This window comes from Mytilus galloprovincialis, chromosome 12, assembly GCF_965363235.1.
Source record: "Mytilus galloprovincialis chromosome 12, xbMytGall1.hap1.1, whole genome shotgun sequence".
Taxonomy (NCBI): Eukaryota; Metazoa; Mollusca; class Bivalvia; order Mytilida; family Mytilidae; genus Mytilus; species Mytilus galloprovincialis.
In genome coordinates, this window is record NC_134849.1 from 75,611,810 (window position 1) to 75,627,751 (window position 15,942).

General features: G+C 33.4%; 1 protein-coding gene across 2 annotated transcripts; it reads left to right on the forward strand.

The window, feature by feature from the left end:
- The first annotated feature begins 74 nt into the window (after positions 1 to 74).
- Positions 75 to 9,724, forward strand: LOC143054855 (elongation factor 1-alpha). Of its 2 annotated transcripts, none has more exons than XM_076227920.1 (7): positions 75 to 129; positions 920 to 1,100; positions 1,859 to 2,027; positions 4,838 to 5,016; positions 5,290 to 5,569; positions 6,130 to 6,386; positions 9,138 to 9,724. In XM_076227920.1, the coding sequence occupies exons 2-7, from the start codon at positions 957 to 959 to the stop codon at positions 9,495 to 9,497; spliced, it is 1,389 nt and encodes a 462-aa protein (XP_076084035.1). In that variant the 5' UTR covers positions 75 to 129; positions 920 to 956; the 3' UTR covers positions 9,498 to 9,724. The 2 variants fall into 2 exon arrangements, with proteins under 2 accessions (XP_076084035.1, XP_076084036.1); XM_076227921.1 differs by lacking the exon at positions 75 to 129 and adding an exon at positions 164 to 226.
- The last annotated feature ends 6,218 nt before the right edge of the window (positions 9,725 to 15,942 follow it).

Genomic DNA, 15,942 nt, shown 5'->3' on the forward strand with positions numbered 1-15,942 from the left:
GAATACAGTTCGTCGCCTAGAAAAGCGTTTTGCTGACATAAAATAATTTTATGACGTCATTTTTAGGTCACATATATATACCACGTGACAACCCAGCCTCGATCTCTTTTACGCTGTGGCCAAATAATAGTGAGTATGATGAAAATTTAGCTATTTCTAATCCATTAAAATTTAACATTAATTTAAGTCATCTGATGTATTAAGTGTTCAATTTGACTGGAACAAGGTATTTTTATGGTTTACAGTCATTATTTTTACGAAAAATTATGTTCTTGTGATATATTTTCAAGACCGGCTTTTTGTACCACGTCGACAAAACCGAGACATTCAGCGCCGACATTTTGACAAAGGAACTTTATACTTTAGCGTAAAACAATTCATTCTGTTTTATGATGATAAAATTCATTGGAAATTCTCCAATTGAGAAATGAAGTTGTCGAGACTTTGACTCCGTTGTCATCTCCGATTTAGAAAGTTTGCCCATATTGCGTTGCAAGTATCAAATGACTAATATGGCGATTATTCACACGTGGGATACGGATGAATAGGTTACCGGAAGAAAATTATACTGGAATGTATGCACGAGTTTCGTGTATTTATTGTATACTCTCTAATAATTGACTGTTTGATGTCCCATCAAAAAGGGGGGGGGGGGTTAAAAAGAAAATGTTGTCTACACAAATGTATCTCTGAAACAAGTACGATTCAGTGAAACATTTATAAATGTAATCAAGTCGGGATATTCTTTGAACATGTGAGTATATATTTCTACTGGAACTCGATGAAACGAAAAGTACACGTGTAATTACCGACCTTTGCATTATATATATTATATTGAATTATTTAGCTGTCAAAACTTAGCTTTACACTCTCGTGTAAAAAGGCTACAACGAAAAGTAAAGAAATGTACATTTTTCAGGTCCACATTCAGAAGCCTAACTAAGCATTAAGCAACCATGGGGAAGGAAAAGATTCATATCAACATTGTCGTCATTGGTCACGTCGACTCTGGAAAGTCAACATCAACTGGCCATTTGATTTACAAATGTGGTGGAATCGACAAAAGAACCATTGAAAAATTCGAGAAGGAAGCAGCTGAGGCAAGTTTAGATTATAGAATGTCATATTTTCATTTTGTATATATTGAATACAACTAAGAGACATTGATAACTGTTTTTCTGCATGTCTGAATACTTCATCAGTACATGTTCATTATAAAAGGGTGTTTCTGCGATCCTTGCAAAAGGTGCATTCGAAATTTCCTGTTTGAATGGTTTTACACTAGTAATTTTGGGGCCCTTTATAGCATTTTGTTTGATGCGAGCCAAGGCTCCATTTTGAAGGCTGTACCTTGACCTGTAATGGTTTACTTTTATTAATTGTTGGTTGGTTGGAGAGTTGTCTCATTGGCACTCTCACCACATATTCCTATATCTTAGATACCAGAGTGACATTCTGATCAAACTCGTGGATCAAAAATAAACTATGACGCTGCCATGGCTAAAAAAGAAAAAGACTAACCGACAAATAATTAAACAGAATACTCAACATGAACCCCATCACAAATTGGTGTAATTTTAAGTGCTCCCGAAAGTGAACCAGATATAAATTAAGGAGATGGGTTGCAACATATCTGGACTAAAAGGTCAAATTGCTCTTTTGATAAAATCAATATGATAAAAAAAAGTTTTGAACTGAATCGTCGTACATTTAAAAATGTACTTAAAAGACCAGTGATGCATATGATCATTGTAAACACAGAAATATACTCGAAATAGGGGTGCAAATTGATGTACAAAACAAAAGATCTGTGTATGACAATACTGCTAGTGTTAATGTCTTGAAATATCTTTTTTAGATGGGAAAAGGCTCCTTCAAGTACGCCTGGGTTTTGGACAAACTGAAGGCTGAGCGTGAACGTGGTATTACCATTGACATTGCTTTGTGGAAGTTTGAAACCACCAAATACTATGTTACCATTATTGATGCCCCAGGACATAGAGATTTCATCAAGAACATGATCACTGGTGAGTGTAAATCTTGAAACTGAAAATGTAGGGCCAGGATTTTTTAATTTGTTGGTTTACGGATCCGCCGACCTGATTTTGCCGATTTCCAGAATAAAAATAAAATTGACTTTTCATGCTTTTTCATTCCCGCCGACCCTAACAAATTCATTATCCCTGAAAAATAAATAAATTATCCTTTTTTTATAAAATGAAATGCATTAATCACTAACAGAATTGATAACACTTTCTGTTGTGAAAAAATGAAACTTCCAGTTTACGTTTCTAAAAATAGATAAATCAATTATTAATGGCCTTGACATGTCGTTTGGACAAATATTTTTGTGGAACGAAACCCGTGTTTAAAACCAATTACACAATAAGTTCGTTTCTCTCATTTGTCAACAGTCCGTAAGATGCATCTTCTCATAGAAATAGACTTGTCCAAATGTGGACAGGTGGAAGTTCAGGACATCAAGTTAAAGTACTGAATATTAACAGATCATTTAAAATTTTCTTGTTTCATAGATAATAAAAAATTTCGTCCATTTGGATAAAAACGGGAATGCGTGACAACAGATTAACCCGATATTCTCATTTTTTCCAGTGGACGAGTCTATTACGTTTTTGACGCGCGTGTTGAAAATTATTTTCTTACCACGCTTTTACATTTATTTCTTTATCAGTTTTCGTTCTTGAAGATCATTATTCACCAAGTTTTCTGGAATTGATTAAGAGCTATGTGAATTTGTCTTCCTTTATGAAATTTAATTACGTCTTTGTCCGTGCACCCCCTTTTTCACGGGAAATTATTAGGCAATGTCATGCAATTTTTATTACAACTGAGCAATAATATTTCATTAAACTAAAATTTAAGAAATGATGACAAAATAGGATAACAAACATATTATTATAGAAAGGTGAAATATATATTTATTTTGCATATCAGTTCAGGGATGATTCCAGATGTTTACAAATGGGTCCCTTGAATATCAAATTGGGAATTTTTATCCCAATTGGGAATTTTTTATGCATACAATATAAGACGAAATAATATATCATTTTCCTGTAAAAACGGAAAATGAATATTAAGTTAATTTATTCTGTACACTGATTGAAGAAATTATTGGATTCAGACCAGGGAAGTTGTAATACATGAATATCATTGCATATATGATGCACTATCATCTTAACTTTGGTAAACGAGGCCTATTACAAAAAAACATGTATACCACAAGTACCAGCTAACATAAACCTATGGCAGGCCCTTTAGCCATTATTCGAATTTCAAATTATCTCATAATATATATGATATCTCATATAATATATAAGATTTATTTAAGATATCTTAAAGTATATGAAATATCTTATAAATATGTTTTGTATGAGATATCTTATATAGTTCATTGGATATCATATTAAGAAAATTATATGAGATACATGTATCTTATAAACTACATGTATAAGACATCTCATAAATTATTTCAGATATCTTGTGAACTATATAAGATATCTTATAAACTTTATAAGATATCTTTCAAACTATATCAAATATCTAATGAACTATTATATAAGATATCTTATAAAGTTTATGAGATATCTTGAAGTTAGATTAAATAGCAAAACGGCTTGCCATATTAACCAGTGAAAAAATTTAAATATATTTCAAATAGAACTGGCCAATTGTTGAATTAAGAAAAGCAATTACAAAAGTATATATAATATATGCTTAATTGATAAGTTATTTAAAGCAATTGAACCAGTGAACTTTAAAATTATTTGGATCATTTTCATATCTTTTGAAACAGTTCCATAATGATGACATCGTATTTCAAGGGGGGGGGTCTCATTTCATGAATGGTCTATCATCAACATTATTTTCAAAAACGCTCAAACTTTTGTCTTTTGCGGAAAAAAGAGCAAAATATAAAATAATTTCTTTTACAAAAAACAAGTTTTAATCAACATAACCGGCTCTGCTGGGCGATCTGCTTTTACCATTCAAATTCATTCATCAATGTTATATAAAATTTGCTCTTTGCCAAGGTCTGTTTTGACACCCATTTTGACAAAAAGCATATTTTTTTATCAACCTGCTGACCGATCGACTTTTACGAGACCACATACTCTCATAACATTTTAACTTCAATTGAATCCGGCTGCTAAAATTGTTTACCTCATGTTGACATAATTAAATCGTTGTTAATAAAATGCGATCATAGTCAGCATTTTTATCCGGATTTTACTATGTTTTGAAGACAAACTATGAAAAATTATAGTTGCCGTAATCGGTGACGGAAACTTTTCCAGAAATACCGATTTTTGTTTTATTTTCCTGAATTGGGAATTTATATTGACAAACATTTTTTTGGGGCCGCTGGCCGATTTAAGGGCCGTTAAGCGGCCCTAAACTATATAGTGGAATCATCCCTGCAGTTTTCTGTCTTGAAAGATATTTTTTTTATTTTTTTCCCGACCGCCCGACCCGACTTTTTCATGGAGAAAATCCGTAAACCAACAAATTAAAAAACCGTGGCCTAGCAAAAGTGGCTGAAAACCAGATTCTTGATAGATGATTCCTTGAGGGTATTAAGGGTGGAAAAAGAAATTATATTTGATCATATTAATCATCAGCCTGCTTAACTGTTATATGGTTTGTCTGACTAAAAGTAGTTCTACTAGATATATTCAACTAAAAAAAATTAGTTCTGTAGTTCTGTCCGATAGTTTGGTATACACTATACTATACATCATGCATTAACTATATTGCAAGCATACATGTATTTACTTTATACAACGACAAAATTTGAGATTCATTTTGTTCATTTTAGGTACATCTCAAGCTGATTGTGCTGTGTTGATTGTTGCATCTGGTACTGGTGAATTCGAAGCTGGTATCTCATCTAACGGTCAGACCAGAGAACACGCCCTATTGGCTTTCACTCTTGGTGTCAAACAGATGATTGTCGGAGTCAACAAGATGGACAACACTGAACCACCATACAGTGAAGTAAGTGTTAAAATTTCACAATGTAGTACTAAATTAAAACTGTACATGTTAATTCTGGTTAGAATTGATATTATAACTTAAAATTTCTCAGACATGTTTTGCATTTGTTGAAGCATCTTGAATCTCGATTTTTTTGGGGATAAACCTCCTTTTTAAATCATTCAAACTATTGCAGATTATTACAAGCAATGTTTTTCAGGATTTTACTCCCATTTAAAAATTTGATGTAAAAAAAAAAGTATTGTAAAGCTAATTTATTGATTTCTTGTTTAGGCCCGATTCATGGAAATCCAGAAGGAAGTCAGCAGTTACTTGAAAAAAATTGGATATAATCCAAAATGTGTAGCTTTTGTTCCAATTTCTGGATGGCACGGAGACAACATGATTGAGCCATCTGAAAAGATGGGTTGGTACAAGGGGTGGGCCATTGAAAGGAAAGAAGGAAATGCCAGTGGCAAGACCTTATTCGAGGCTCTTGATTCTATCCTCCCACCATCAAGACCCACAGACAAAGCTCTCCGTCTCCCACTCCAGGATGTTTACAAAATTGGAGGTAAGGTCTAATCAATACTAGTAATCATGTTAACATCGAACAGATATTAGTTATACAATGTAGGAAGATGTGGTATATGTGCCAATGAGTTGACTCCACATCCAAGTAACATTTTATAAATGTAAACCATTATAGGTGAAAGTACAACAGTCTACAACACAGTCTTGGCCCAAATCGAACAGCAAACTCTAAAGGGCCCCAAAGAATTATTGGTGTAAAACCATTCAAATGGGAAAACCAACGGTCTAATCTATATAGATATTAGGCCATTTCTAGTTGTGATTTACATTTGTAGTCTTTGGACTTTTATAGCTAGTTACTTGTGGAATTTGCCATGTTGAAGGGTTTTAGTTGACATAGTTGCCTTATTCTAAGTCACTGTTGGAGAGATATCTCAAAGGCAATTTTGCAACACATTAGAATTTTAAATGATTTGGTATTATATCAAAACTGGTTTCCATTCTATAAAATACGTCACCATTTTACTTCGGAAAAGATGAAATAATTCATATACAATTAAGATATTGAAATTAAAAGTTTTTTTTTACTATAAATTTTAGGTATTGGAACAGTGCCAGTAGGTAGAGTAGAAACTGGAATCATCAAACCAGGTATGGTTGTTACCTTTGCTCCAGCCAACATCAGTACTGAAGTAAAGTCCGTAGAAATGCACCACGAGTCTCTCCCAGAAGCTTTACCAGGAGACAATGTTGGTTTCAACGTAAAGAACGTCTCTGTCAAGGAAATTCGTAGAGGAATGGTCTGTGGTGACAGCAAAAATGACCCACCCAAGGGAGCCAAAAGTTTTGTTGCACAGGTAAGCATTCAAGCTAAAGAGTACACAATGCTAATTGCCACCAAACACAAACCATGTTTTGTTTGAATGTTGGAACTTGTCCCTTTATAACGTATGCAAATGAGGGCACCAACTCCATTCATTAAACGTCTTAACCCTAAATCAAATAAACCTTAACAAGATAGTATAAGAATGTTAATGACCACAGCAAGTCTAATTAAATATTGGTAAAGTCTCCATCTTTACTGGTTTATCATACTTGCTTAAATAAAGCTAGATAGAAAGTAGAAATCATGTTCTGATGCTATGGAAAACATGGTTATGGACCTCTGTCTGACAATTTAACAAAAAAATGAACAATTCTTATGCCACTGTTGAAATGGAAAGGGCATTGCAGGGGAGGACCGTTGACACTCCAAACTGAAAGGTCCACAACCTAAATTCCAGGTCCTACTTTACTTGAAATATTTCCCCAACTCTGTAAGACGCCAAATTAATGTGCTTTTGGTGTTGGGTTAAGTTAACTGTGTTTCATTGTCAAAATCACTTGTATTACATGTTTAATGTAAAATGTAATTGTCTTGTATATAAATTCAAATAATCTTTTGTTTGTACATTTGAGGGTGTGTTGTGTCCATACTAGTCCCAACCATTCAGGGTTCGACCTCTGCTGTCGTATAAAGCTTCTCCCTGCGGAGCATCTGGTTTAATTTTGTTTTTGTCAGTCGGATATGATTTTACTTGGTTTTTCTAATTACTTGTTTTTCAATTGCCGGTATAAAGCTAGCGGTTGAACAAAACGAACATTTCTGTCATGAATAATGAAGATGAAAATACATTTTGAGATCGTTTGGAAATTTTGGCAAAGTTGATTTTTATTTTCTTTAACACAATGCTTATAACACCAGGACCAAAAAAATAATATTTGGATAGTATCACTTGACAGAGTTGATGTCCCTTTATTTCATTTTATGAAGTGGGTGCATCATCCGTCTTGTGGACACACTTTCCATGTTTTTATAAAGTATTGAATTCGAACTTGCACTCTAAGACATAAGCCCGAATTTCCAGCTACTTTGTAGCTGTGGTCTTATCAGACATCATGCTGATGTCAATTACCCTAGATCATGCATCATGCTGGGTTTGTTGATCTTAATCCCCTAAATAACTGGTCACATACATATTATATTACTTTCTATATATCATTTTCAGTACAGTTACAAATGTGTATAAATGATTCCTAGTGAACATGGTGAATATTGATATAGAAATTGAATATGTGAAAGGAAGTTGAAATAAAAACAGAAAACTATTTAAAGTGATTACGTTTTTATTGTAATTTATAGTATGTAATATCGTTTGGCACAGTAGCAAATGTACACACGTTTAAAAAAAGATGAAATAAATCTAATTTTGTCAAACAATCATGGGTATGATAGAAAATAAGAGAACACATTGATTAACACATTCTATTGTTTTGAAGAAAAAAGGGGGATTGTCATCTGGAGGATTAATTGATTTTTTTTCGTTTTCTGGTAATCAAATTGATTTTTTTTAATAAAAATCAGTTCTTTTGACCACATTGATTTTGTGTCACAAACCTATGCTGTGTCAAATATTCAATCACAATCCAAATCAAGAGCTGTTTTAAGCTTAAATGTTGTGTCCATACTTGCTCGGCTGTTCCGCTTTCAACCTTTGCAGGAAATCTGGTTTGCCGTCACTCTGACAGCCTCTAGTTACACTTAAATTTTGGAAATCATTGTTAATTTTGGAATATGGTTCTATCATGCATAGATCATAGTACTTAAAGACAAGGAGTTTTTACTGTTAATTTCTAGCTGTGTAAAGTTAACTTAGAATCAAAAGCAAGTAGCAAATACAATTTAATTTGAGCATGTTTATTGTGATATAGTATAGAAAAAACATGAATTTAATTGAAATTGATAGAAAACTAAGAAAAATACCAGACTTGGATAAAAGGGGGAGGGCTAAAAAAGTTGTCTTTTAGCCAATGTCTATGGCATAGACCAGATCATTTTTCAAAGTTATGCTAATCGTTTATGGTAATTTTTTAATTTTCCCCGATTTCACATCAGTTTGAAAGAAATCAAAGTTATTTAATATAGAATAAAAGTTGAGGAACAAAATTATTTCAGATAAATGTAGGGAAAGTTGTCCATTACATCGCAATAAACTAAACATGCATATTATGCATATTATTATTTTTAATATATATTTTTTCTTTAGGATATTTTTTTTTCTTTTCAAATTTATTGTTCAGAAATACAATGAAGCTAGGAGGAAAGACACAGAGAAATATAAATGTATAGCTTATCATTTTGTGATCAACATCTGGTTATAATTAGTGAACCACTAAACAAGTGTGTCCACATAATTTATATCTAACTGATTACTGATAACATGCTGAGATAAATTTATAGAAAAATATTAGGAAATTCGGGCTTATGTCTTAGAGTGCTTGCTTTTGGTTTCTCTCAAATATTGTGCATATTTTGTTGTTGGTATTTGAACATTAATGATGGGTATATGTTTTGGATGAATTGGGCAACATTTGCTCTAGTTGTTACATTAATGAATCCTTAATTATTTCTGGTGTGAAACCCTTTTAGTCTGACACGGCAGTAAATTAAAGGTAAATTTATCAAAAGGAAAGAAAAACTTGGTTTGAAAAAATGACATTGCAATTTACAATTGGACAAAACAACAGTAATCAACACATTATTATAAATAATTGTTCTTATTTAACAGGTCATCATCTTGAACCACCCTGGAGAAATTAAGAATGGATATGCGCCAGTCTTGGATTGTCATACAGCTCATATTGCCTGTAAATTTGTTGAAATCAAAGAAAAGATCGACAGAAGAAGTGGAAAGAAACTTGAAGAATTCCCAAAATTCATCAAATCTGGGGATGCTGGTATAGTTGACATGACACCATCAAAGCCTATGTGTGTTGAATCCTTCCAAACATATGCCCCATTAGGACGTTTTGCTGTCCGAGACATGAGACAAACTGTCGCCGTAGGAGTCATCAAAGAAGTTACAAAGGCAGAGCCTGCCAGTGGCAAGGTTACCAAATCTGCAGCAAAGGCCGGTGGCAAGAAATGATGTGAGGCGTGGGATGATGTTGATATAGAAATGAAGACCGTAATAAAAAACAAACTAATTTTAAGTCAAAATTTAAGACCACAGCAAATTATGTATTGGACAATTTGGTTGCTTAGAAGTAAAATTCATCGTAAAGAAATCAGGCGGAAAAACTTGTAAATGCTATAGGCAATGGCATAATTTTATTTATGTTAAAAATAAAAAAATAATTAAAAAAAACAAGCCTACATCTTTTTGTTTTTATATTATACCTATGATTTGTTTGCTTTCCAATGAAAGGCAGTTTGATCCCCAGTCTAGTCAAAAAACGAAATTACCTGATAATCAAAATTGCAGAATCTTTCTTGGGAGCAGGCATCATGAAAAAGGGTGAGCAAATACTATTTCGGCCTGGCTCTTTTGCCAGTTGCTAGTAAAACTTAAAAAAACAAAATGGTATGTGCTAATGAGAGACCTTTTGGTGTTTGTAAATGTCCTATTGAAGTAAAATTGTATGAATTGGGGATGTGGATGTGAAAACTAGCCACGGACAGAACTGCACCTAGAGAACATAATCTCTTGGGCACTTAATGCTGATCAAGATGGGGGGAAATGCACAATCCTTATACTAGATCAAAGTAAAAAATAGAAAGAAAAGTTGGTTAACTATCTGCATCATGGTAACTACATTAAAAAAAAAAGTCACTTATTGCTCACGTCAGACTGGTCTTCATAGTTCCAGAGAAGCATCAGCGTACCTTAATAAATGAAGACCGTACATGTTTTACATGACAATAGTACTTCAAAAGATTTTTAAAAGAACTATTTGCATTTGACGGCATAATTTATTTTGTTGGCATGGATTTTTTCGGGGTTCCTGTAGAGGTCTTTGTTAAATGGCACCTTTCAATATCCAAGTTACCTCAAGGATTTATACATCGAAAGGAAATTTGGGGGTAAATTAACATTTGTGTTTTGGAATGGATAGTAAATTTAGTACGTCTTGATTGCCATTTAATTGTGCTGGGACTGGTAGTTTTCTTAAAAACTAGAATATCTCTTGACCCCCCCCCCCCCCCTTTGACAAAGATTTTGACCATTTCATCTTTGAGCTAAAACGATGCTTTAAATTCACATTTGTATAATAGTACAATACAATATAGCTCAGAAATGGATTAGGAACTCTGTCTGATTCTATTTTTATCTTGAAACTTGTATGGATGTGTAGAAATGAGATGTGGTATTATTCATAACTAGACTGCTATTCATCAAATTATAAAATGTGTAAGCAATTGTAACGACCTTTAACAATGAGCAAACCTCTACTATTGTTGGCTATAACGGGGTTGAAACATACAAATGCTACAACAGTACGAAAACCAATATTGATATATATATAAACACTGAAGGAGCCTAAGGGGCATCACGGTTCTAAAAAAAATCGGTTCTAAAAAAAATTAATAAAAGAAATAGTCTTGTAAATTAACTCCCAAAACATGCTGGTTTTATATTATTTTCACAGGGTCCAAAATTTCCCCTTTTTTAAAGCGAAATGGTCATTTCCTTGGTATGTTCGTTTCCATTCAGAAATTGAAATGTCTATCTTTGATAGGATAAATGCTATTATTGTTACAATTTATATAAAGTAAGTCCCTTGGGTAAATTCCGATGGTGTATGTAGAGAACTGACTTCATTCACGACAAAATTATTTCATGATGATTACGGTAGGTTTTGTTGAAAGAGTACAACAAATGTAAAATTGACATACATATAGGAAGATGTGGTGTGAATGCCAATTAGACAACTCTCCATCCAAATAATAATTTTTAAAAGTAACTCTCCATCCATCCAAATAACAATTTAAAAAAGTAACTCTCCTTCCAAATTATTTTAAAAAGTACACCATTATAAGTCAATGTACGGCCTTCAACACAGAGCGTTGCAGTCGGAAACCAGGTTGAAATAGAACAAAAGAATCGAAGCTCTTTGTTGTAGAAGGCGATAAATGTTTACTATAGTGACAAAAATTTTAAAAGTTAATAGAAACAAACAAAATTACAATTTTCTTCTCAATTACGAGGTGTTTTTTTTTTAAAAACACCATTTGCATAAGTTTTCAATTTATCTAGTACATAGTAAAGCAGAACAATTAGATATCAAGTCGACGACATGGGTATCTTTCAAGTTGGATGCAGAAAATGCATAACCTCCGATTTTTATGAAAAAATTACCACGGATTGAAAACATCAATCTATTAGTTCAGTAATTTTCGTGTCTGCCCTTCTATTATGTGACTGAAGAAAAAATTCCAAAAAATGGGTAACAATTGTATCGAAAAGAGAAAATCAAGTGCACCTTTTTATGTTGGGGCGTGTTTGAGTTGATTATTTTGTCTTGATATCGTACAAAGTAAGAATATTTCATACATCGTCTCGCTTCAGATTCTATCATTTTTATATATTAAAGCTACAGGTTGACTTTATAACCAAAAAAAATCACAGTACTAAAAGATGAAATATATGGGTCAAGTGAAATACCTATATAATGAGTCACAAAAACAGAGAAGGTGTGTTCGAATAGCTATTTTTTTACTGAACTTTCTTGACGACAGTCTTTCAAGTTGGATGATGAAAATGCATATCTTCGAAAAATTCTAATTTTTTGTGTGTGATTTCTAGGGTTTATAGTCTTCATACACTAAAAAAATCTAGTCTGCCCTTCCACGAAATATTTAATTAGAATTTTTTTAAATGTTTATGAATTTTCGGAAATTCCACCTGACAACCGATCAGACAATAGTTTTAAGTTGAATCAATGCTGACAAGATTATTAACCGATGCTCATTAGCTAGTTGATACATTTGTCTTTTAAAATACAACTGATATATAAGGATCGTAATGGTGCAATGTGGATAAATTTATCGGTTTCCAAGAGCAATATTGGTAGCGCGTCATCCCTACAATGGCTTCCATTTCTACGATTGTGAAAATGAACTGGCGTAATGGGGAGATAATTTTGACGAAGTAGACTCCTGACTGCTTGGCTCGCACCGAACAACAAGCTATAAAGGGCCCCAAAATTACTAGGGGAAAACCAACGGTCTAATCTATATAAAAAAAAACGAGAAACCAGAAACACGTATAAATTACATAAACAAACGACAACTACTGTACCTCAGATTTCTGACTTGCGAGGTGCAAACATTTGTAGCGGGATTAAACGTTTATATGTCTTTAAATAGTCTTTTCATAAACAGATTCATAGCAGTAGAAGAATAAAACTGTTATCAAAGGGGCACAATAAGTGCCCATAGGAATACATATCTGTCGATACACTTTATTGTGGAAACGTGCATACATGTTGTCCAGGACTTTCTATCATATCTTCCCATATCAAGCATGTGTTTTTAACATACATGCATCCCTTTTGCGCTACAAAAAGTATGTCTATCCCAATACTTTTAACAGTAACGGGATAGATTTTTAACAGAAACAACTTTAAAAACTCTAAAAATGACATATAGTGGAATAACTTGATGTTGGATTTATTTAATAGAAAGAGATGCCGAACATTTTGAATTACTTGCCTATCTCATTTCGGTTAAAAGCTCATAAGAGCTTATGTTTGTATACCTAGCCGACTCAAATAAAGCTTATTTATTATCTCAGACTTGCATCGCTGGTGGTTATTTTTTATAACCTTTGAAAACAAATGTGTAGATGCATTTCACAGAATAAAATTATTTTGAAGTTTTTCGCTTGAAAACCATCTAATATTATACATATAATATGGCTTTGAAAAACGAGCAGAAAATTGTATCGAAATCTTTTCTCAATACCCCAAATTTCTTGAACATGGTAACAGGAGGGACGAAACTATCACAACATGTTTCATTCTTTAAGGACATTTTCAAGACTATTAGCTCACCTTGCCCGAAGGGCCATGTGAGCTTTTCTCATCACTTGTCGTCCGTCGTCGTCAACTTTTACAACAATCTTCTCCTCTGAAACTACTGGGCCAAATTTAACCAAACTTGGCCACAATCATCATTGGAGTATCTAGTTTTAAAAATGTGTCCGGTGACCCGGCCAACCAACCAAGATGACCGCCATGGCTAAAAATAGAACATAGGGGTACAATGCAGTTTTTGGCTTATAACTCGAAAACCAAAGCATTTATAGCAATCTGATATGGGATAAAATTGTTTATCAGGTCAAGATCTATCTGCCCTGAAATTTTCAAATGAATCGAATAACTCCGGGCGTTGTTAGGTTGCTGCCCCTGAATTGGTAATTTTAAGGAAATTTGGCTGTTTTTGGTTATTATCTTGAATATTATTATAGATAGAGATAAACTGTAAACTGCAATAATATTCAGCATAGTAAGATTTACAAATAAGTCAACATGACCGAAATGGTCAGTTGACCCCTTTAGGAGTTATTGCCCTTTATAGTCAGTTTTTTTTTAACCATTTTCGTAAATCTAAGTAATCTTTTAGAAAAATCTTCTCTGAAACTGCTGGGCAAAATTAAATCAAACTTGGCTACAATCATCATTGGGGTATCTAGTTTAAGAAATGTGTCCGGTAACTCAGCCAACCAACCATGATGGCCGCCGTTGCTAAAAATAGAACATAGTGGTAAAATGCTGTTCTTGGCTTATTACTAAAAAAACAAATCATTTAGAGCAAATCTGACAGGTAGTGAAATTGTTGATCTGGTCAAAATCTATCTGCCCTGGAATTTTCAGATGAATCGGATAACCGGTTGTTATGTTGCTGCCCCTGAATTGGTAATTTTAAGAACATTTTGCTGTTTTTTGTTATTATTTTGAATATTATTATAGATAGTGATAAACTGTAAACAACAAAAATGTACAGCAAAGTAAGACCTAAAAATCAGTCAAACATGGCCAAAATGGTCAATTGACCCCCTAAGGAGTTATTGCCCTTCATAGTAAATTTTTAACAATTTTCATAAAATTTGTAGATTTTCACTAACATTTTCCACTGAATCTACTGGGCCAAGTTCATTATAGATAGACATAATTGTAAGCAGCAAGAATGCATGTTGAGTAAAGTAAGATCTACAAACACATCACCATCATCAAAACACAATTTTGTCATGAATCCATCTGTGTCCATTGAGAATGGAAATGGGGAATATGTTAAAGAGACAACTCACCGACCAAAAAGTAGAAAACAGCTGAAATCCTCCAATAGATCTTCAATACAGCGAGACAATCCCACACCGGAGGCGTGCTGGTCCCTAAACAAACCTGTAGGTCTCATTGGGGTCTAAGCGTGACACGTGAAAGTATAATTTTTATGCCGTGAAAACGGGAAATGAAGTCTAGCAGGACACGGGAAATTACAAAAAAATGAGAATTGCTTAGGGAGCTACCATTTGATTTTTAGGGGGGGTGGGGGCTAGGATGAAATTTGAAAAAAATAGGCAAGACAGGAGATTACAGCTAAAAAAAAATGCAGGACAAAAATGTTCATCCTAGCCCCCCACCCCCCACCCCCCACCCATAAAAATCAAATGGTAGCTCCCTTACGTACATAGTGTAAGCGGTATACGGGAATCTGACAAAACAGTAAGCGGGATCCGGGATCAGAACCCACCAATGAGTCCCCAAACATGTGTACTAGTTCCGTGATGATTGATATAAAACTTAATTCCAATGTATATATAAATGAATTTAAATTAAAAATCATTCAAGATTTGGTCTTACAAAGGCCAGAGGCTCCTGACTTCGGACATGCACTAAAATGCGTTGGGGGTTAAACATGATTTTTGAAATCTCAACCCTCCCCTATAAATGTAGAAAAAATAAAGCACACATCAATACACAAAGTAAAAATCAATTTAAAAGAAGTCCGATGTCAGACAAGGTAACAAAGGCAACTAAACAAAATAACAATGATACATAAATTAACGAATGACTATGAACAGTTACTGACGTGCCAGCTCCAGACCTCAATAAAAGATCATAAAACTGACTGCAAGATTATGTCTTCTATTCATCATATAACAATCAGGCACAATCCCTTTAGTTAGGGGTAAAATTTCACACCATCATAAAATGTATATACGCGAATAATATAACCCGTATCATGTCTACAACTGGTTTTAGAATAAACTTGTGTTTTTTTCCGATGCTAAAACCATACAAGTGAATCAATATGAAAGCAAAATATGCAATCTTTAATCACCTGACAAGATTATCGCTACTATATCCCTTCTTAATAATTCTGATTAAAGGTTTTCTTAACTTTTGTTGTGAACGCCAACATTTTTGTGCTTTGTAAAGAAAACTACGATAAAAGATTGAATGTGCAATACTGCAACGTATAAGATGTACGTCTGCTTGTGGATTTATATTTACGAATTATGTCCTTGTACCGATTATAAATTTTAGTAAAAAAAAAGGGCCAAAGATACCAGAGGTACAGTCAAACTC